General features: G+C 44.8%; 2 protein-coding genes across 9 annotated transcripts in view; both read left to right on the plus strand.

The window, feature by feature from the left end:
• C1H9orf43 (chromosome 1 C9orf43 homolog) overlaps positions 1-14,360 on the plus strand; it is a 33,756-nt gene extending 19,396 nt beyond the window's left edge. For 5 of the 6 annotated variants that reach the window (XM_008273415.4, XM_051842864.2, XM_008273416.4 and 2 more), the window contains 2 exons: positions 11,787-11,813; positions 13,865-14,360. In XM_008273415.4, the coding sequence (XP_008271637.2) occupies positions 11,787-11,813; positions 13,865-14,172 (335 nt within the window). In that variant the 3' untranslated portion in view covers positions 14,173-14,360. The remainder of the gene's footprint in view (positions 1-11,786; positions 11,814-13,864) is intronic. The other variant, XM_017350075.3, reaches the window with a different exon arrangement.
• A 2,553-nt stretch (positions 14,361-16,913) lies between these two features.
• RGS3 (regulator of G protein signaling 3) overlaps positions 16,914-22,775 on the plus strand; it is a 149,190-nt gene continuing 143,328 nt past the window's right edge. For all 3 annotated transcript variants that reach the window (XM_051842799.2, XM_070066347.1, XM_008273409.4), the window contains exon 1: positions 16,914-17,040. The gene's annotated coding sequence lies outside the window, so the exon portion shown is untranslated. The remainder of the gene's footprint in view (positions 17,041-22,775) is intronic.

Below are 22,775 nucleotides of genomic sequence, written 5' to 3' on the forward strand. Positions count from 1 at the left end.
TGGATTGGAAGTGGAGCAGGCAGGACTCAAACCGGTGCACGTACGGGATGCCAGCACTGTAGATGGCAGTTTAACCTTCTTTTTTTTTAAAAGCTTTTATTTAATGATTACAAATTTCATAGGTACAACTTTAGGAATATAGTGGTTCTTCCCCTCATACCGACCCTCCCACCCCCACTCCCGTCCCACTTCCTACTCCCTCTCCCATCCCATTCTTCATTAAGATTTGTTTTTAATTAACTTTATATACAGAAGACCAGCTCTATACTTAGTAAATATTTCAACAGTTTGTACCCTCCCCCACAATGCATAAAGTACTGTTTGCAGTTAATTCTCATAGTACAACTCATTAAGGACAGAGGTCCTGCATGGGGAATAAGTGCACAGTGACTCTGTTGTTAATTTAACAATTAACACTCTTATTTATGACATCAGTGTTCACCCAAGGCTCTTGCCATGAGCTGCCAAGGCTATGGAAGCCTTTTGAGTCCACATACAGACTCCATCAGTATGTAGACAAGGCCATAAGCAAAGTGGAAATTCTCTCCTCCCTTCAGAGAAAAGTACATCCTTCTTTGATGGCCCCTTTCCACTGGGATCTCACAGAGATCCTTCATGTAGGACTTTTTCTTTTGTGTGTGTGTGTGTGTGTGTGTGTGTGTGCTGCTGTGTCTTGGCTTTCCATGCTTGAAATGCTGTCATGGGCTTATCAGCCAGTCCAGAGTGCCTTAAGGGCTGCTTCTGAGGTCAGAGTGCTGTTTAGGGCATTCTATGAGTCTGCTGTGTGGACTGCTTCCCATGTTGAAACATTCTCTCCTTTTAAATTCTATTTTTATTACCAAACATTTGGTCTTATTTATGTGATCCCTTTGACAGTTAATCCTATCTGTATGATCAATTTCTTACTTAATATGATCACTTTAACATGTAAGATGGCATTAGTACCACCCAGCTTAATGGAATTTGGATTTGCATGGCAAGTTTTTAGCTTTACCCTTAGGGGTAAGTCCATGGGAATGTGTGCCAAACTATATAGCTCCTCCCTCTCTTATTCCCACTCTTATTTTTTTTACTGGGATCTATTTTCAATTGACTTTATACACCTATGATTAATTTTATGTTAAGTAAAGAGTTAAACCAATGATATTAAATAATAAATAAATAAAAATAATTAAAAAATAAAATAAATTAACAAACTGTTCCTTGACAGTCAAGACAAGGGCTGTTCAAGTCATTGCTTCTCATAGTGTCAGTTTCACTTCTACAGGTTTCCTTTTAGGTGCTCTGTTAGTTATCACAGATCAGGGAGGATATATGGTATTTTTCCCTTTCAGACTGGCTTATTTCACTAAGTATGTTTTACACATTCATCAGTTTTTTTTTTAAATGACCAAATTTCATTTTTTTTACAACTGTGTAGTATTCCATAGAGTACATATCCCATAATTTCTTTATCTAGTCTTTGGTTGATGGACATTTAGGTTGATTCCATGTATTAGCTATTGTGAATTGAGCTGCAATAAACATGGAGATGTAGATAGCTCTTTTATTTGCTGATTTCATTTCCCTTGAGTAAATTCTGAGGAGTGGAATGGCTGGGTTGTATGGTAGGACTATATTCAGATTTCTGAGGTATCTCCAAGCTATCTTCCATGGTGTTTTTACCAGTTTGCATTCCCACCAACAATGGATTAGGGTACCTTTTCCCCACATCCTCGCCAGCATTTGTTGTTTGTTGATTTCTGTATGAAAGCCATTCTAACTGGGGTGAGGTGATGCCTCATCGTGGCTTTGATTTGCATTTCCATGATGGCAAGTGACCCTGAGCATTTTTTCATGTGTCTGTTGGCCTTTTGGATTTCTTCTTTTGAAAAATGTCTGTTTAAGCCCTTTGCCTATTTCCTGACTGGGTTGTTTTTTTTTTTTTTTTTTTTTTTTGTTATTGTTGAGTTTTTTGATCACTTCATATATTCTGGTTATTAATCCTTTATCAGTTGCATGGTTTGCAAATAATTTCCCCCATTTTGTCAGCTGCCTCTTCACATTTCTGACTGTTTTCTTTTGCAGTACAGAAGCTTTTCAATTTGATGTAATATTGTTTGTTGATTTTGGCTTTTATTGTCTGTGTCTCTGGGGTCTTTTCTAGGAACTCTTTACTTGTGCCAATGTCTTGCAGGGTTTCCCCAATGCTCTCTAATAGTTTAATGGTATTGGGTCATAGATTGAAGTCTTCATCCATTTTGAATGGATTTTTGTGTAAGGTCTAAGTTAGGGGTCCTGCTTCACGTTTCTGCATGTGAAAATCCAGTTTTTCCAGCACCATTTGTTGAAGAGACTGTTCTTGCTCCAGGGAATGGTTTTATCTCCTTGGTCAAATATAAATTGGTTATAGATGTTTGGATTGATTTTTGACATTTTTATTTTGTTGCATTGGTCTATCCATCTGTTTTTGTGCCAATACCGGGCTATTTTGATTATAACTGCCTTGTAATATGTCTTGAAATCTGGTATTGTGATGCCTCTGGCTTTGTTTTTGTTGTATAAGATTGCTTTAGCTATTGAGGTCTCCTGTGTTTCCAAAGAATTTCAGCATCATTTTTTCTAGATCTGAGAAGAATGTCTTTGGTATTTTGATTGGTATTGCATTGAATCTGTAAATTACTTTCAGAAAAATGGGCATTTGGTGATATTGATTCTTCTAATCCATGAACATGGAAGTTTTTACTTTTTTATGTCTTCTATTTCTTTTTAATGTTTTGTAATTCTCCTCATAGAGATCTTTGATGTCCTTGGTTAAATTTTTTCCAAGGTTTTTTATTTTTTTGTAGCTGTTGTGAATTGGAATGATCTTAGAAGTTCTTTCTCACCTGTAGCATTATATGTGTATCCAAAGGTATTGTTTTTTGTGTGTTGATTTTATATTCTGCTATTTTACCAAACTCTTTTATGAGTTCCAGTAGTCTCTTAGGGGAGTCTTTTGCATCCCCTATATATAGAATCATATCATCTGCAAAGATGGATAGTTTGACTTAATCTTTACTGATTTGAATCCCTTGGGGCTAAAACTTCCAGGACTTTATTGAATAGCAATGGTGAGAGTGTGCATCCTTGTCTTGTTCTAGATCTCAGTGGGAATGCTTCCAACTTTCCCCCAGTCAATAGGACGCTGGCTATGGGTTTGTCATAAGTTGCCTAGATTGTGTGGAGGAATATTCCTTCTAAACTCAATTTGCTTAGAGTTTTAATAATGAAAGGGTATTGTATTTTGTCAAATGCTTTCTCTGCATCTATTGAGATAATCATATGGTTTTTGTTCTTCAGTTTGCCAATGTGATGTATTACATTGATTTCTGTATGTTGAACCATCCCTGCATACATGGGATAAATCCCACTTCGTCTGGGTGAATGATCTTTCTGATGTGTTGTTAGATTTGATTGGCCAGAATTTTGTTGGGGATTTTTGCATCTATGTTCATTAGGGAAATTGGTCTGTAGTTCTCTTTCTCTGTTGCATCTTTTCCAGGTTTAGGAATTAAGGTGATATTGGCTTCATAGAAAATTTGGGAGGATTCTCTCCCTTTCAATTGTTTTGAATAACTTGAGAAGAATTAGAGTTAGTTCTTCTTTAAATGTCTGGTAGAATTCAGCAGTGAAACCATCTGGTCCTGGGCTTTTCTTTGTTGGGAGGGTCTTTATTACTGATTCAATTTCTGTCTTGGTTATGCGTCTGTTTAGGTTTTCTGTGTCTTCATGGCTCAGTTTAGGTAGATTGTATGTTCTTAGGAATCCAACAGTTTCTTCTAGGTTTCCCAGTTTGTTGGCATACAGTTCTTTGTAGTAGTTTCTGATGATTCTTTTAATTTCTGTGGTGTCTGTTGTTATATTTCCTTTTTCATCTCTAATTTTATTGATTTGGGTCTTCTCCTTTTTTTTGATTAGTTGGGCTGATGGTGTGGCAGTTTTGTTTATTTTTTCAAAAAATCAGCTCTTCATTTTGCTGATCTTTTATATTATTTTGGTTTCAAATTTTGTTGATTTCTTCTCTAATTTTGATTATTTCTTTTCTTCTACTAGTTTTGAATTTGGTTTGCTGTTGTTTTTCTAGATCCTTGATAGTTCATTTATTTGGTGTCTTTCCAATTTATTGATGTTGGCACCAATTGCTGTAAATTTTCCTCTTAACACTGCTTTTGCTGTATCCCACAAATTTTGGTAAGTTGTATTGTTGTCTTCATTTGTTTCCACAAATCTTTTGATTTCTTCTTTGACTCACTGTTCATTCAGAAACATGTTGTTCATTCTCCATGTGTTTGTAGAGATTCTTGAGTTATTGATACCCAGTTTCACTGCATTGTGGTCCAAGAAAATGCATGGTATGATTTCAATTTTTTTGAATTTTCTGAGACTTGCTTTATGGCCTAGCATGTGGTCAATCCTAGAGAAAGTTTCATGCACTGGAGAGAAAAATGGGTACTCTGTGGTTGTAGGATGGAAGGCTCTGTAGATATCTGCTAGGTCTGTTTGGTCTGTGGTGTTGATTAACTCTGTTGTTTACTTATTGATTTTTGGTCTGATTGATCTGTCCATTGCTGAAAAGTGAGGTATTGAAGGCCCCTATTACTATTGTATTTGAGTCTATATCTCCCTTTAAACCCTTAACACTTCTTTTAAATAGCCAGGTGCCCTGTAATTAGGTGCATATACAATTATAATAGTCACATCTTCCTGTTGAATTTATCCTTTGGTCATTATGTAGTGTCCTTCTTTATCTCTTTTAATAGTTTTTGTGTTAAAGTATATTTTGTCTGATATTAGGATGGCCACACCAGCTCTTTTTTGGTTTCTGTTACCATAGATAATCTTTTTCCATCCTTTCATTTTCAGTCTGCATGCATCTTTGTTGGTAAGATGTGTTACTTGTAGGCAGCAAATAGATGGGTTTTCTTTTTTAATCCATTCAGCCAGCCTGTGTCTTTTAAGTGGGGAATTGAGACTATTTACATTCAGTGTGACTATTGTTAAATATCAACTTTTCCCTGTCATGTTTCCGTAAATAGTCCTGTTTATGTATTTTGGATTTCATTTGTACTTTTGCTGGATGATTTTCTGTGTTCATCTACTTTTGTAGTGATGTTCCTGTTTCTGTGTGTAGCACATCCTTGAACATCTTTTGTAAGGCTGGGTGAGTAGTTGCAAATTCTTTCAATTTTTGCTTGCTGTGAAAGATCCTTATTTCTTCTTCATTCATAAATGAGAGTTTTGCAGTGTACAGTATTCTTTGTTGACAGTTTTTTTCTCTTAGGACTGGGATATGTTTTGACATTGTCTCCTTCCCTGTAGGGTTTGGGATGAGAAGTTCAGAGTGATTCTACTTGGGTTTCCTTTAAATGTGATTTGTCCTTTCTCTCCTGCACATTTTATTTTTTATTTATTTTTAAAAGATTTATTTATTTATTTGAAAGTCAGAGTTACACAGAGAGAGGAGAGGCAGAGAGAGAGAGAGAGGTCTTCTGTCTGATGGTTCACTCCCCAGATGACCGCACCGGTCAGAGCTGTGCTAATCTGAAGCCAGGAGCCAGGAGCTTCTTCCAGGTCTCCCACGTGGGTGCAGGGGCCCAAGGTCTTGGACCATCTTCTACTGCTTTCCCAGGCCACAGCAGAGAGCTGGATTGGAAGAGGAGTAGCCGGGACTAGAACCGGTGCTCATATGGGATGCTGGAGCTTTAGGCCAGGGTGTTAACCCACTGTACCACAGCGCCGGCCCCTCCTGCACATTTTAACATCTTTTCTTTATGTTTTACTGAGGAGAGTTTTTCTGCCATGTGTGGGGAGCAATCCGGACCGGACTAGACTGAGTTACTGGAATTAAGACTTATTCTATGCATCTGCTCTCCCACAATATGGCGCTGGGAGAGAAGTAAACAGCTTCCGCACAGCTGCCTCCAGTTCAACTAATAAACTGTAGGACTTGCTATTGATTGGAGGAGAGCAGCGTACTCGGCATGTGGGCAGCCGAGTTAGGATTGGCGGAGGAGGACTATAAAGGAGGAGAGAGACGGCATGCACCAGGAACATCTATGGGGAACATCTAAGGGAACCCGTGCAGCCCCCGAGAAAGCCGGCCGGCGGTGTGCCGCTCCCCTGCGGAAGTGGGGAATGTGGCCAGGGGGAACTGCCCTTCCACGGAGGTGGAAGGGATAGTAGCCAACCCGGGAAGAACCAGCAGCAAACCCGGGGAAGGCCGAGCAGACGAAAGAACAGCGCAGGGTCCTGTGTCGTTCCTCCACGAAGAGGGGGAGCGACATAATGGTGCCGTGACTCGGATAGGAAACCTAGGACGGATAGGAAACTTAGGAGGGAAGAAATGGGAAGAAGCAGGAAAATACCGGAGAGAGAGACTAGCGAAGAGCCTAGGGGAAAGCCGGACAAGAAAGGTGCCGGAAGAAGCTATTGAAAGCCTAGGCATAGACTCGGATACGGACTGTGGGAAAGAAGTTAGGATTGAAAGCGAAAGTGAAAGCTTTCATAGACTCGGATGCGGACTATGTCGGGGAAGCTAGGAGATTAAAAGCGAAAGTGAAACCTGGAGGAGGCTTGGACTCCGATACGGACTGTGGGGAGTAGCCAGGAGAAATGAGAGGAATATTGTTGGAAGAAAACTTAAGGAAACATACCGGGTAGAGAAAAATGTTAGGGAGGATGAAGCCGCGAGTGCAGGCCGAGGCGGAGATATAAGCCACCTTGGAATTCTTCAAGTCACCCCGGGGAGCAAGAGGCGAAGATCTGGAACCAGAGGCAGAGACGTGGGCCGCCAGGTTGAAATTCGCCAGGTTAGTCCGGGGAACTTGGACTGAATGCCGGTGGTGGCGGAAACATTCGCGGAAGCCGCCGCGTGCAGAGAGAGCACGGGGCGTGAATAGATAGGGAACGCTGGCGCGAGGCCGTGGTGCAGGCGCGAAGTGCGTGGAGACCGCGGAGCGTGCGCGCAGAGCCGGGAACCCGCCGGCGGGGCGAGGCGCCGGGAAGCTGCAGGGATAAGAGATACAGAAGTTTAGAAGTAAAGTGAGAAAAATAGGAATGCTGGAAGATAGAAGTAAAATGGGAGAAATAGGAATGCCCGGAGATAGAGAAATAGAGAAATAAAAAGGCCTCCCTACAACACTGCAATGTGAGAGCTTGGATTCGGTCTGCCCAATTAGTGAGGCGATGAGCACCTGGGCGGCTAGCAGCTTGTGCGCCGCAGGTCACCGAAGACAGGCACGAATTAACATCAGTAAGGCTTCCCCACAATGCAACAATTAGGAGGCTTGGATTCGGTCTGCCTGATTAAGGCGGTAAGCGCCAGCAAGCAGCTCGACCAGAGTATGAGCTGCAGGTCACCGAAGATAGGCACGAACCAACACTAATAAGTCTCCCCCACAATAAGGCAATGAGAAGGCTTGGATTCGGTTTGCCTGATAGGTTTTGTAAGCACCTGCAGGCAGTTCTAGCAGAGTAGAGCATGCGCTGCAGGGCACCGAACACAGGCACGCATCAGCGCCTAAAAACCTCCTCACAACATGGCGAAGAGAGGACCCGGATTCGGTTTGCCTGATAGGACTTGTAAGAGCCTGTGGCAACTCTAGCAAGTAGAGCAGAGTGTGTGCCACGGGGCACCGAAGACAGGCGCGTATCAACGCCAAAAAATAAAAAGAAAGGGGGATCTGTGGGGAGCAATCCGGACCGGACTAGACTGAGTTACTGGAATTAAGACTTATTCTATGCATCTGCTCTCCCACAATATGGCGCTGGGAGAGAAGTAAACAGCTTCCGCACAGCTGCCTCCAGTTCAACTAATAAACTGTAGGACTTGCTATTGATTGGAGGAGAGCAGCGTACTCGGCGTGTGGGCAGCCGAGTTAGGATTGGCGGAGGAGGACTATAAAGGAGGAGAGAGACGGCATGCACCAGGAACATCTATGGGGAACATCTAAGGGAACCCGTGCAGCCCCCGAGAAAGCCGGCCGGCGGTGTGCCGCTCCCCTGCGGAAGTGGGGAATGTGGCCAGGGGGAACTGCCCTTCCACAGAGGTGGAAGGGATAGTAGCCAACCCGGGAAGAACCAGCAGCAAACCCGGGGAAGGCCGAGCAGACGAAAGAACAGCGCAGGGTCCTGTGTCGTTCCTCCACGAAGAGGGGGAGCGACACCATGTATCATGGTGAAGTTCTTTTCTGGTCATGTCTATTGGGAGTTCTGTGTACTTCCTGTACTTGAGTCTCTTTCTTTCTCCATAGTGGGAAAGTTCTCTGTTATTATTTCATTAAGAAGGCCTTCTAATCCTTTCTCTCTTTCCATGCCTTCTGGAATTCCTAGGACCCATATATTGGGTCATTTGATAGAATCTTGTAGATCTCCAACTGTGATTTTAATTTTCTAATTTCTTCTTTTGTTTGGTCTGACTGTATTTCCAAAAATTTGTCTTCGAGTTTTGATTTTCTTTTTTCTGTCTCACCTATTCTATTGTCAAAGCTTTCCACTGCATTTTATATTTGATCTACTGAATTCTTCATTTCTAGTATTTCTTTTTTTTCAACTTTTATTTAATAAATATAAATTTCCAAAGTGCAACTTTTGAATCACAGCAACTTTTCCCCCCATAACTTCCTCCTACCCACAACCATCCCATCTCCCACTCTCTCTCCCATCCCATCCTTCATCAAGATTCATTTTCAATCATCTTTATGTACAGAAGATCAACTTAATGTATTACTAATTAACGATTTCAGCAGACAGCACCCACACAGACACACGAAGCACAGAGTACTATTTGAGTAGTACTTTCACCGTTAATTCACATAGTATAATACATTAAGGACAAAGATCCTACATGGGGAGTAGGTGCACAGAGACTCCCATTGTTGATTTAACAATTGACACTCTTATTTATGATGTCAGTAATCACCGAGGCTCTTGTCATGAGCTGCCAAGGCTATGGAAGCCTCCTGAGTTCACAAACTCTGATCTTATTTAGACAAGGCCATAGGCAAAGTGAAAATTCTCTCCTCCAGAGAAAGGTATCTCCTTCTTTGATGGCCCTTTCTTTCCACTGGGATCTCACTCACAGAGATCCCCCATCCAGGTCATTTTTTTGCCAGAGTGTCTTGGCTTTCCATGCCTGCGAAACTCTCATGGGCTTTCTAGCCAGATCCGAATGCATTAAGGACTGAATCTGAGGCCAGAGTGCTGCTCAGAGCATTTGCCATTCTATGAGTCTGCTGTGTATATCGCCTCCCATGTAGGATCATTCTCTCATTTTTGATTCTATCAATTATTATTTGCAGACACTGGTCTTATTTATGTAATACTTTTGACACTTAATCCTATCTTTTTGATCAACTATGAACTTAAACTGATCACTTTAACAAGTAAGATGGCATTGGTACGTGCCACCTTGATGGGATTGAATTAGAATTCCCTGGCACGTTTCCAGTCTACCATCAGGGGTAAGTCCAAGCAAGCATGTGCCAAACTATTTATCTCCTCCCTCCCTCATTCCCACTCTTATATTTAACAGGGCTAACCCCTCAGTTAATTTTAAATGCCCAAGAATAATTGTGTGTTAATCAAAGAGTTCAACCAATGGTACCAAGTAGAACAAAAAAATACTAAAAGAAAGAAAATAGTAAGCTGTTCCTCGAAATAAGCCAGTCCCAAAGGGACAAATATCATATGTTCTCCCTGATTGGTGACAACTGAGCACCTAAAAGGAAACCTGTTGAAGTGAAATGGATACTATGAGAAACATTTCTAGTATTTCATTCTGACTTCTCTTTAATATCTCAATTTCTTGGGAGTGCTTTTCATTTAGATCATGGATTTGTTTCTGATTGCTTCTAAGTAATCTGACGATTAATTTTCTGAATTAGTTTTCTGGCATATCCTTGATATCTTTTTCTGCAGTTTCTATTATTGAAGAGTTGTAGTGTTCCTTTGGGACACTCATAGTGTCTTCTTTATTCTTATTTGGGTTTTTCCTTTGTTTTTTGGCATTTTTGGTTTCTTTTCTCTTTAATTTGTCTTTGTGCTTGTGGTGAGATTTCCTTCTATTATGAACTGCTGTGTGTCTGTGTGATGCAAGTGGAAGCACGCAGCTTCATCTCCTGGAGTCCTGCTCACTTCTAGATCATCATGGGGGCAGGTACAAGAGGTCTGGTGCGGCCGGCGCCGTGGATCACTAGGCTAATCCTCCGCCTAGCGGCGCCAGCACACCGGGTTCTAGTCCCGGTTGGGGTGCCAGATTCTGTCCCAGTTGCCCCTCTTCCAGGCCAGCTCTCTGCTGTGGCCAGGGAGTACAGTGGAGGATGGCCCAGGTGCTTGGGCCCTGCGCCCCATGGGAGACCAGGAAAAGCACCTGGCTCCTGCCATCGGATCAGCGCGGTGCGCCGGCCGCAGTGCGCCGGCCGCGGCAGCCATTGGAGGGTGAACCAATGGCAAAGGAAGACCTTTCTCTCCGTCTCTCTCTCACTGTCCACTCTGCCTGTCAAACAAACAAACAAACAAGAGGTCTGCTGCACTAAGCCCCGCCTACTGGGGGGGCCAGACTTGCTTCTCACTGGTGCATGAAACGAACTTGAGTTTTTTATATTTGGGACTTCTCCTTGTATAGCTTGCGTGGGAGGGAGGAAATTACTCTGAAATGTTGTGATCCTCATTCCCAGTGGGGGGTGTTGTGAGGTGGCCCCTGTAGTTGATGGGTGTGTGCATGGGAGGCATATGCGGTAGTCCCTTGCTTACATTTGAAAATGTGAACAATCAATATGGCTTCTCCCAGCCAGCTGCAGGTCCGGTTGGGGGAAGGAGGGAGACATAGATGAACGGGGTTGTCCCCGAACTCTCCGTTTGTTCTATACTTTCTCTTTCTTCCTACTTGGAACTTCAAACCCAGTAGCCAGGCTCTCTTGGCTGCTGCTATCTGCAACTCCGTGGACTCATGGTTTCTCACCTGGTTCACTGTGGAGGGTGGTGCGCATCTCCCTGTTTGGCATCTCCACCGCGCCTCTGCTGCAGCTCCTCCACTTCCCTTTTTTTTTTTTTTTTTTTTTTTTTTTTTTTTTTTTTGGCTCCCTCAGTGTGGACCTGCTCAGTCTCTGTTGGACTCCTGGGCTTCGCTGTGTGAATTTATCATGGCTCTCGAACTTCCCCTTTTGAAAAAAGACTTATTTATTTATTTGAAAGTCAGAGTTACAGAGAGGGTGAGAGAGAAAGAGAGAGAGAGAGATCCATCAATCCAGTTTAGCCTTCTGTGCCACAATGCTGGCATCTTTGTACTGAATGTTGAATATGTGTGGGAGGTGGGAGGTTTCTGTGATACAGAATAGCATTTCTGGGAGCTGGAATAGCCTGTGCAAAGATATCTTTCAGGAGCACTGCTGCTCCTGGTAAGTTCAGTGTGGCTGCAGAGCTGGGCATTAAGGAAGCAGGGTAGGTAGATCAGGCCAAAGAATTAGGTGGATGCTTGTAAGCCTTCAGGTTGCACCCCACGCCTATGAAATCAGAATTTCTGGTGCTAGGAAGCAGTCCTCAGTGATTGTAGAGCTCCCCAGTGCTTCCGGTGTGCAGCGAAGGTGAGAACCTCCGCTTGTGGGAGCCAACGGCAGTGTTGTCTTTTGGCATAATACTCCTGGTGCCAGGTTGGAGGCTGCTTGTTCAAATGGAGATTGAGGAAAGAGTGAGCACATTTAGGGACTAGTTGGTGAAACAGATCATGCAAAAGAAACATGAAACTAGAACTTTGTTTTGGTTTTCAGAATCCGATGGGATGCTGCAGGAAGAAGGTGAGTCACATCTGGTAAGAGGAATGTTCATAAACTGAAAAGGTAGAGTTGGGGTTTCTCTTGCTGCTTTAATGTGTAGGTATCTGCCCCTTAGGTTTCCTGGAGGAATTCTGATTCTTTAAAAAGATTTATTTATTTATTTATTTGAAAGTCAGAATTACAGAGAGGAGGGGAGAGAGAGATACCTTCTACCTGCTGGTTCACTTCTAAAATGGCCACAACGGCCGAGACTGGGCCAGGTGGAAGCCAGGAGCCAGCAGCCTCTTTTGGGTCTCCCACGTGGGTGCAGGGACTCAAACACTATCCTCTGCTGCTTTCCCAGGTGCATTAGCAGGGAGCTGGGTTGGAGGTTGAGCAGCTAAGACTTGAAACAGAACCCATATGGGATGCCAGTGCTGTAGATGGTGCTTTAACCTGTGTCGTCACAGCGCCAGCCCTTCTCTTTTTACACAGATATTTTGCTTTAATCTCTGATTCTATAGTAGATGTGGTCACAGTCCTAGGTAAAGAGAATTACAAAGGTCTGTTTTTTTTTTTTAAGAGAAGGCCCTTGCTTTTTTTTCTTTTAAGATTTATTTATTTATTTGAAAGTCAGAGTTACAGAGAAGCAGAGGCAGAGAGGTAGAGAGAGAGAGAGAGAGAGAGAGAGAGAGAGGTCTTCCATCCTCTGGTTCACTCCCCAATTGTCTGCAATGGCCGGAGCTGTGCCCATCTGAAGTCAGGAGCCAGGAACTTCCTCAGGGTCTCCCACATGTGTGCAGGGGCCCAAGGCCTTGGGCCATTTTCTACTGCTTTCCTAGGCCACAGCAGAGAGCTGGATCAGAAGTGGAGCAGCCGGGACTAGAACTGGTGCCCATATGGGATGCCGGCGCTGCAGGTGGCAGCTTTACCTGCTATGCCATGGTGCTGGGCCCCTTACTCTCTTTTACATGTTCCCAATGTTTTGCCTTATGTAGGGTGGGGATTCACTTGTAAGCTACTAGAGTCACTTGTAGGTCAACTAGAAACTCAACGATGATACAGAAGTACCAATAAGATGAGAATTGAGTTGGCTCTGTGGTCGTGAGTTCAGAGAACTCTGCCAGGTCTGGCAAGTAACATGAAGCAGCAGCAGTAGCAGATGGAGACAGAAGTAGTCTGGTGAGTGTACCAGGGCCTCTGCCCAGTGCGGTTGTCTATTACAGTGAGCAAATCCCCCCAAAGCTTAAGCCGTGGAGATGTGTTATTTCTAGTGATCTGCGATCGGCTAGGCAATTATTCTGGCCTTGCTTAAGAGCACTCAGTGTAGCTTGTCTGGGACAGTTGGCCGCATTGCCTGGATTCTTCAATGAGGCCTCTCCGTGTGTCTTGTTTAGTACTTGATAGTATAGCGGTCTCATGAAAATACCTTCATAAGTGATGGGCCTGGTGGTAAAACAGTGTCACTTTTCCCATATTTTATTGGTCAAAGAAGTCACATGTCAAGCCAAGATTCAGAATAGAAGAACCAAATTCCATCTCTTGATGGGAGGAACTTGTGTACCTACAGGCCTATGGGTAGTTGTTGGCAGCCGTCTTTGGAGGTGGTCTGCCTTTAGGTGACTGAGGGAATGGAGAGAAGTGGGTTCTGGCTTCATCTGGACATCCCGGAGGGCAAAGAATATGTGATGCATGGCTCTCTTTAGGCCTGGGAGGGGAGTCTTTGTTCTGTCTTTGATGTGAATTTCTCCAAGAACAGCATCTTTTAGGAAAATCCTTTTAGTTTCTGAAGCCTTGACTCATATTTCCTTATACTTCCCTCAGTGAATCACAGAATTCCTCAGAGAGAACAAAGATGGACCACTCTGAGAGCTCTGTGGGTTTTTCTCCAGTGTGGAAGACAGGCTGTGAGACTGAGTAGAGGGATGGCAGCTTCTGTGTTAATGTGGACGGTTTACCTCGGTGGAGGGCGGAGTCCTCCTCCTTCGAGGAGGTGATGCAGGCTCCTCAGTCTTTCTTTTTTCCACCCTCCGCCTGCCACAGTTACTTGGGAGAAGGCTACAGGTGCGATTAACGGTTGGGTCTCCTTTTAGGTCCTGAATTGTCTGAGATGGAACCTGCTTATGAGAACAATAGCACTGCAGCGGAGGCTGTACTGGAAGTTGAGGTTGCCAGGCGAGAGACCTCCAAGAGGCTTGCAGGAAGCGTGACCGGAGTAAGCTGGAACCCTGAGCTCAAACTCCTGAGGATTATTCAGGCCACTGATGACGAGGAGCAGGAGAACCAAGCCTCTGGGGCACAGAGTGAGGAGTCTCTGGAGGCCTGGGCTGCGGACGAGACTGAGGAAGCCTTATCCAGAGCAGAATGGCTGGCAGCCCACGGATCGCGGCCTTCCCTCTGAGGGAAGAAGGGAGAGGGCACTTCCGTCCTCTGGAGCCCTCACCAGCGCCATTCTGTTGCTGTCATTCACTTCTCGCCTCTAAAATAAATGAGGGAGAAAAGCCCCACCCATTTTAAACTTAGATTATTTCTCTTTCATGAGAGTCCGAATAATTTTAGTGAATAAATGCAACTACTTTTCTATCAAAAGACTTATTCTCTTGTCTCTGGGAGGAGGGGAGAGAGGTTTCCAGTTAGAGGAGCTGCATTTTGCCTATGGGAACCCTCCTGCCATTCCTAGATTTTCTTCTCCTTCTTGGAATTGGTTTCTTTTAGAGGTGGGATCCGAAGCTTTATCAAATACTGCCCCAATCCATGTTTACTGGACTCATACTAACCAAGAGGAATTCAAAGCTCTAGTTTCTAAGGGGCCGAGTCTGCAGAAGTTTCAGTTTGATGCTCATCAAGCTTCAGAATTCTGTAGTCTCTGTGGGGAGCAGCCCGGACTGGACTGAGTTACTGGAATTAAGACTTATTCTATGCATCTGCTCTCCCACAATATGGCGCTGGGAGAGGAGGCAACAGCTTCTACACAGCTGCCTCTCACCAACTTGACAAGCTGCAGGACCTGCTCCTGATTGGAGGAGAGCAGCGTACTCGGCATGTGGGCAGCCGAGTTAGGATTGGCGGAGGAGGACTATAAAGGAGGAGAGAGACGGCATGCACCAGGAACATCTAAGGGGAACATCTACCTGAGGAACACCTGTGCAGCCCCCGAGAGAGCCGGCCGGCGGTGTGCCGCTCCCCCGCGGAAGTGGGGAAGGTGGCAGGGGGAACCGCCCTTCCACGGAGGTGGAAGGGACGGTAGCCAACCCGGGAAGAACCAACAGCAAACCCGGGGAGGGCCGAGCAGACGAAAGAACAGCGCAGGGTCCTGTGTCGTTCCTCCACAAAGACGGGGAGCGACATAATGGTGCCGTGACTCGGATATGAAGCCTAGGCAGAGCTTAGTGTCATTCCTCCATGAAGAGGGGGAGCGACAGTCTCAAAGGACTTAGAACTCAGGTTTTTTAAGGATTTTTTTTCTCTTATATTTTAGTCTTTAAAAATATTTTAATACAGTACAATTTCAAAGTTATGTAAAATAAAGGGAATAAAACATGAAACACATATGTACCTAGTATCTTGGATCTGATCAAGAAGGGCCCTTGGCTTCGGGCCCCTGCTTTGGAAAGTTCTACTCTGGCCCACTGCTGGCCATGCTGCTGTTCATGGAAAGAAATCTACAGGAACAACAGGACTTATGCCTCTTTGGAATCTGCATTTCTTCTAGTCTTGGCTCTTAGTGCCTGGAACCCGGGAATTTGCTGTCCAAATGGCTTCACACTTATTTCTGTGGACAGGTCTCTTTCTTTAGTCCATCCTCCCAAGGGCGGACTACCCCACCAGTATGCACAATGCTGGGGATAAGGAGGGGTGTCTTAGGAATATGCCCAGAGCTTCGTCTGCCCAATAAGGGCAGAAACTGGGAATGAGAAGGGTGGGACATGGACTAGGATGTCAGGATTGAAACCTCAGGAATATGAGTTCTAAATGAACCTGAACCTGACCTTCCAGGTCATGTAGTCACACTGGTCAAAGCAGGAGAAAGAAGATGTTTTCTTTAACAATTTATTAGCTTGAGTTTTCAAATGTGGTTAGTAGACCTGCTTTTGTATTCTTTTCCTGAGTCCTGCAAAAATTAGGATTGGGCCTGCATGGAACATTGTCTGGGAGAAATTTTTGAGGGAGAAGAATTTAACCCTAAAACTTAGATTATTATTTTGCAGCTATGTTACATTTTTTAAAGTTTATTTTTATTTTATTTGAAAGGCAGAGAGAGAGAGAGAGAGAGAGAGAAGGATCTTCCATCTGCTGGTTCATTCCCCAAGTGCCCACAACTGCTGGGGCTGGGCCGAGCTGAAGGCAGGAGCCAGGAACTCAATCAGAGTCTCCTGTGTCAATGGTAGGAACCCGAGAACTTGAGCCATCCCGCTGCCTCCCAGGGTGTACATTAGCAAAAGGCTGACATTGGAACCGGAACTAGGAGTCAAACCCAAGCACTCCAGTATGGTCCCAACCAGCATCTTAACTACTGAACTCAAAGGCCCTGCAGCTGCCTCTTAAAGGTAAGGTTAGCGGAGCTAACGAGGCTTGACAGGTTATGAGCTGGGGAGTGTTGGAGCTGAGCTTGGATGTGGATCTCCTAGCCCCGCATTTGCCAGATGACACTATGCCTGTGTCACAGCAATTCTCCAAAGTTGGATAATCACAAAAAACTGAGAAATATAATCTTATACCATGTTAGTTCTCAAAGTGCTTTATATCCACTATTTTGGTTGATTCTCTGGCCAGCTCTATAGATACAAGTGTATTGCCTCTTTAATACACATAGAGATTAGGTTTAGAATACAGGGCCAATGGTAGTCTCTTTGGGGCCTTGGAGTGAATTAGGAAAAAAGCACTCCTTAAGACACTTTACTACCTGTTGACACTTTACTACTATCTGTTGAAAAATGATCTCAATGAATGTACACATCTCTGATGAGTACAATATGAGCAGCACCCCTAGAGATGGTCCCCAACCTTCACAACCCCACCAAGTGGTCCTGCTAGAATGGTTAAGTCATTTGCCAAAGGCCTGCGAGGGAAGGGGGCTGGACTCAGAATCTCGGTCCTCGCCTCATCCACTGTATCACAATGTCTCTCACTCGCTTTCTTTAGCGCACAGCTGAGACTGGGACACCCTTATTTGAAGGATGAGGCCATATGGAAAATAATTGACTGTTGGGGTAGAGTCCTCACGAACCCTCCACTGCACTTCCCGGTGTTCTGAGAGAGAAGGAACCAGGTAACTGTTGCTAATTACCATTTCTCCGCCATCTGGGTCTTAGGGCAGCTGGAGATAGCCAGCATTGCTTGGAGCTGCACTTCATGTATTGAAGCTGATGTGAAGGCTTAAGAAATATGTTGGAACATTCTTAGGAGACTTCTATCCCCAAGAAAGCAGTCCTTAGTTTCTCTTCTTTTCTTTTTGCTTTGTGATCCTTGCTAAGATAGGCCTCTTGATGTGAGTCGCCGTGGCTTTCTGAGCACATTTCCAGTGACACTCGGCCCAGTCTGACTTGTGTGTAGAAGCAGGATCAAAGAGATCATTTTCTAGGCCCACTCTCCTCTTTCAGAGCCAGCTGTCCTAGTTTGGTATTCATCTCAATCTCTGGGGTTACAGACTTTGTTTTTCAAGGTTTTGAATTGTATGAAGGTACTTTAAAAAGTTCATGGAAAAAGGAATGAGAAGTTTATTTTGGTGCAAACATTTTGAAATCCATTCTCAGGTTTTTGGTTTTTTTTTTTTTTTTTTTTTTTTTTTTATATTCTCTACTGTCCATAGCTTTTTTGGAAGACCTCTGGTAGAAAGCTCCCTGGGCTTGGTGGGAAAGGGTCAGGGTTTCATCTGTGACACAGCTGACTCATAAAAAATCAGCTTATCCAAATGCACCTGAAGGAATTGCTTGCTGAATTAAGGACAGAAATACTCTGACCTTTAGTTAGAAATGATTAGAGGTTCTTTGGAGTCCAGGATAATCTGGGAAAGAATTTCTCAATTTTCTTTCAGTTGCCATAAAGTACCAGGATAGGGAACTAATTTGTCCTTCTCTTTTTTTATTTTAAAATTTTATTTATTTTTATTTGAGCAGTAGAGTTACAGACAGTGAGAGGGAGAGACAGAGTGCTGTTTCACTCCCCAAATGGCCACAACAGGCTGGAGCTGTGCCAGCTGAAGCCAGGAGCCAGGCTCCTCCCAGTCTTCCATGTGGGTGCAGGGGCCCAAGGACTTGGGCCATCTTCTGCTGCTTTCCCAGGCCACAGCAGAGAGCTGGATGGGAAGAAGAGCAGTCGGGACTTGAACCGGCGCCCATATGGGATGCCGGCGCCCGCAGGCAGAGGATTAACCTACTGTGCCACTAATTTGTCCTCTTTTTGCCCCTATTTGTCCTTTTTTTTTGCATTTATTTAACAAATATTTATTGCATACCTATTATGTGTAATAGAATCAACCTCTAGATTGTCTTATAGAGAAAGGGAAAGTTCTGCAGAAAGTGGAGAGTCATTCATTCCCAGGAATGCAGGAAAGTACTCCTGGATTAATTGGTAAAGTTTTTTGGGACCACTAGGTGGTGATATTATATTGCAAAAATCACACCCTGTCTTTACACCTTTTCGAAGACTGGAGGCCTCTGGTTATTTTTAAGACCAGTGTCTATGCTGCCAAAGAGATTTTGTTGTGAGTTAAATGAAGAGAAAGAAACACATTCACATTTATGTTTGTGATCCAATGTCAGTGCCTCAGGGGATGGACAGTTTCTTAAAGGAGGGCGCTGTGTCTATTGTTGCTAAGGTTACAACCCCAGGTTATAACTCTGGTGTGTAGGAGGCATTCAAAAACTACTTGACAAATGAATGAATTTAACTCTGAACAATTCAGATTGTCAATGAAAAATCTATTTCTGGAATGTGGCAAATTCTGGAACATGCCCAGGGACCTAGAATGGGGGTAATGGTTGAGAGCTATTAATGTTTTTTTTTTTTTTTAATGATTTATTTATTTGAAAGACAGTCACAGAGAGAGGTAGAGACAGAGAGAGAGGTCTTCCATCTGCTGGTTCACAACGGCTGCAACGGCCAGATGGCCACAACGGCCAGAGCTGCACCAATCCGAAGCCAGGAGCCAGGAGCTTCTTCCAGGTCTCCCACGTAGGTGCTGGGGCACAAGGACTTGGGCCATCCTCCACTGCTTTCCCAGGCCGTAGCAGAGGGCTGGATCGGAGGAGCAGCAGCTGGGACTAGAACCGGCACCCATATGGGATGCGGGCGCTTCAGGCCAGGGCTTTAACCCACTGTGCCACATTGCTGGCCCCTTATTAATGTTCTTGACAGATGATTGGTTGGGCAGAGACTTAGGGAGGCAATATTTTGGAAAGAAGAAATACCAAAAGTGATCTGAGACACTTACCTTGCTTTGTGTCCCTAAGTTTATCTTGAGCAAATTTCACCTGTTTAAAAATAGAGTCTGGGGCCAGTGCCGTGGCTCACTTGGTTAATCCTCCGCCTGCGGCACCGACATCCCATATGGGTGCCGGGTTCTAGTCCCGGTCGCTCCTCTTCCAGTCCAGCTCTCTGCTATGGCCCGGGAGGGCAGTGGAAGATGGCCCAAGTACTTGGGCCCTGCACCCGCATGAGAGACCAGGAGGAAGCACCTGGCTCCTGGCTTCAGATCGGTGTAGCTCTGGCTGTGGTGGCCATTTGGGGTGTGAACCAATGGAAGAAAGACCTTTCTCTCTGTGTCTCTCTCTCTCACTGTCTAACTCTGCCTGTCAAAAAAAATAAAATAATAATAATAATAAAAAAAGAGTCGGGGCTGGGGGGTGGGGGGGCACTGGAACATAGGGAGTTAAGCATCCCATCTGGGCACCGGATCGAGTCCTGGCTGTTCCACTTCAAATCCAGCTCCTTGCTGGTGCACCTGGGAAGGCAGTAGAGGATGGCCCAAGTGTTTGAGCCCCAGCACCCACGCAGGAGAACCCAAAAGAAGCACTTAGCTCCTGGCTTCAGCTTGGCCCAGTCCTGAAAGTTGAGGTCATTTGGGGAGTGAGCCAGTGGATAGAGGACTTTTCTCTTTGCCTCTGCCTCTCCCTCTCTAACTCCACCTTTCAAGTAAATAAATAAATCTTAAAAAAAAATGAAGGGGGGCAGGGGGCTGGAGAATGCACATTTAACCTAGAGGTTAAGACACCTGTGTTGGGGCTGGCGCTGTGGCATAGTGGGTAAAGCCATCCCTGCAGTGCCGGCATCCCATATGGGCACCGGTTCAAGTCCCAGCTGCTCCACTTCCAATCCAGCTCTCTTCCATGGCCTGGGATAGTAGTAGAAGATGGCCCAAGGCCTTCGGCCCCTGTACCTGCATGGGAGATCCGGAAGAAGCTCCTGGCTCTTGGCTCCTGGCTTCGGATTGGCGCAGCTCTGGCCATTGCAGCCAACTGGGGAGTGAACCGATGGATGGAAGACCTCTTGCTCTCTCTCTGCCTCTCCTTTTCTCTGTGTAACTTTGACTTTCAAATAAATAAATAAATAAATCTTTAAAAAACATGCCACCTGTGTTCCATATCGAAGTGTCAGGGTTTGGTAGCTGACTCTGGCTCCTGACTCCGGCTTCCTGCTAATGCAGTAGTGATAGCTCAGCTGATTGAATTCCTCCTTAGCAGCATGTGGGAGATCTGAATTGACTTCCTGGCTCCCAACTTTGGCCTGACCTAGTTTCAGACATTGCAAGCATTTGGGGGAGTGAACAACTGATGAGTGCATTCTCTCTTCAATAAAAAAAATGACAGGGAGAGTGTAAATTCGTAATTCCTTATTTTTTTCTTGGGTCTATATTGTTTGTAAGGATAGCTGTGCTTTGGGAGAGATCCCCAAAAGTTCTTTAGGCTTTCTTCACGGCCCATCATTCATTTATTGTTTTTAATTCAATCACTGCACACATATTTATTGAACATCTAGGCCGGTGCCGCGGCTTAGTAGGCTAATCCTCCGCCTTGCGGCCCCGGCACACCGGGTTCTAGTCCCGGTCGGGGCACTGGATTCTGTCCGGTTGCCCCTCTTCCAGGCCAGCTCTCTGCTGTGGCCAGGGAATGCAGTGGAGGATGGCCCAAGTGCTTGGGCCCTGCACCCCATGGGAGACCAGGAGAAGCACCTGGCTCCTGCCTTCGGATAGGCGCGGTGCGCCGGCCGCAGCGTGCTGGCCGTGGCGGCCATTGGAGGGTGAACCAACGTCAAAGGAAGACCTTTCTCTCTGTCTTTCTCTCTCACTGTCCACTCTGCCTGTCAAAAAAAAAAAAAAAAAAAAAAAAAAAAAAAAAAAAAGACTATGGGATCATCTATGACGTTTTCTTCTCATGGTTTCTTTGAGTTTTCTCATGGTTTCTTTGAGTTTAGCTCATCACAAATCATATTAGTTGTGGCATCCAAATCTCTTCACTTTCTCATCCTACTGTCACCCTTGTCCAGGCACTGTTCTGCGCCACCACCATCCTTTTGCCTGTCTTTCCAACATGCAAATATGGCCAAGATATACCTTCCTGAAAACTAACCTTTGCCCTCGGGATCAAACCCAAACTCTGTCACAAGGGTCACAAAACCTCACAAAGCAGGGCCATGGATCTGGCTGGGGCCCGTGTGTCTCCCCAACTCTAGTGCTGCCTCTTCCCTTCCAGCCTGCTCCCATCTTGTATGTCTCCAGTCAGGATGATTTTTGGTTTGGTTCTTCTAATGAGTCATGTCCTGTCTTACATTCAGATTTTTTGGGGGGGGTACTTTTCCTTCAACCTGGAACATTCTTTCCTACCCCCTTCTGCCTACTTTCTAATCATTCTTTCAGTCTCAGCTTACATGTTACTTATTTTGGAACTAAGTGTTTTATTTTGATCATGTGAAGATGAGGTTTTCCTGTTTCATTTTCCCTTGCATAGCCTCTAAGCGGTTTCATTGCTTATCTGTTACCCTCCACTGCCAGACTGAGTTCTATGAGAAGCAGAGTCCTGCCTTTGCCTGGCACATTATAAATGCTCGATAGAATATATTGAATGAATGAAAAATACATAAGATCTCTCCTTTCTTTAGGGTACTTTAACTATAGCAATGTGAGATCAGTGGCACAATGAAAGGACTAGTGTGATGAGAAGGAGAAGTCACTTTGGATGTCACCATTTTTTTCTAAAGATTTATTTATTTGGGGGACCGGTGCCATGGCACAGTAGGTTAATCCTCCACCTGTGGCACCAGCATCCCATATGGACACCGGTTCGAGTCCTAGCTACACCTCTTCCAATCCAGCTCTCTGCTATGGCCTGGGAAAGCAGTAGAATATGGCCCAAGTTCTTGGGCTCCTGCACCCACGTGGGAAACAGGGAAGAAGTGCCTGGCTCCTGGCTTTGGATTGGCATAGCTCCGACTGTTGGGGCCACCTGAGGAGTGAACCAACGAATGGAAGACCTTTCTCTCTGTCTCTCCCTCTCACTGTCTGTAACTCTATCTCTCAAATAAATAAGTACAATCTTTAAAAAGAGAGATTTATTTATTTGAAAGTCAGAATTACAGAGAGACATAGACAGAGAGAGGGAGGGAGAGAGAGACAGGTCTTCCATCTGCTGGTTCACTCCCTAGATGGCCACAATGGCCCAGGCTGGGCCAGGCTGAAGCTGGGAGCCAGGAGCTTCTTCCAGTTCTTCCACATGGGCGCAGGAGCCCAAGGACTTGAGCCATCTTCCTCTGCTTTTCCAGGTGCATTAGCAGGAAGCTGGATTAGAAGTGGAGCAGCTGGGACTTGAACTGGTACCCATTATGGAATGCTGGCATCTTGGCAGTGGCTTAACCCACTGTACCACAGTGCTGGCCCTGGATGTCATCATTTGAAGCTGAGTTAGGTTTTGGTAAGTGGAGATGTTTGAGGTGGAGGTAAGTGACATAGGTTAAAAAAAATAGAGTATAGGCAAAGAGTATAGTGTTCCTGTCTGGAAAGAGTGGGAAGTA

The sequence above is a fragment of the Oryctolagus cuniculus genome, chromosome 1 (assembly GCF_964237555.1).
Source record: "Oryctolagus cuniculus chromosome 1, mOryCun1.1, whole genome shotgun sequence".
Classification (NCBI taxonomy): Eukaryota; Metazoa; Chordata; class Mammalia; order Lagomorpha; family Leporidae; genus Oryctolagus; species Oryctolagus cuniculus.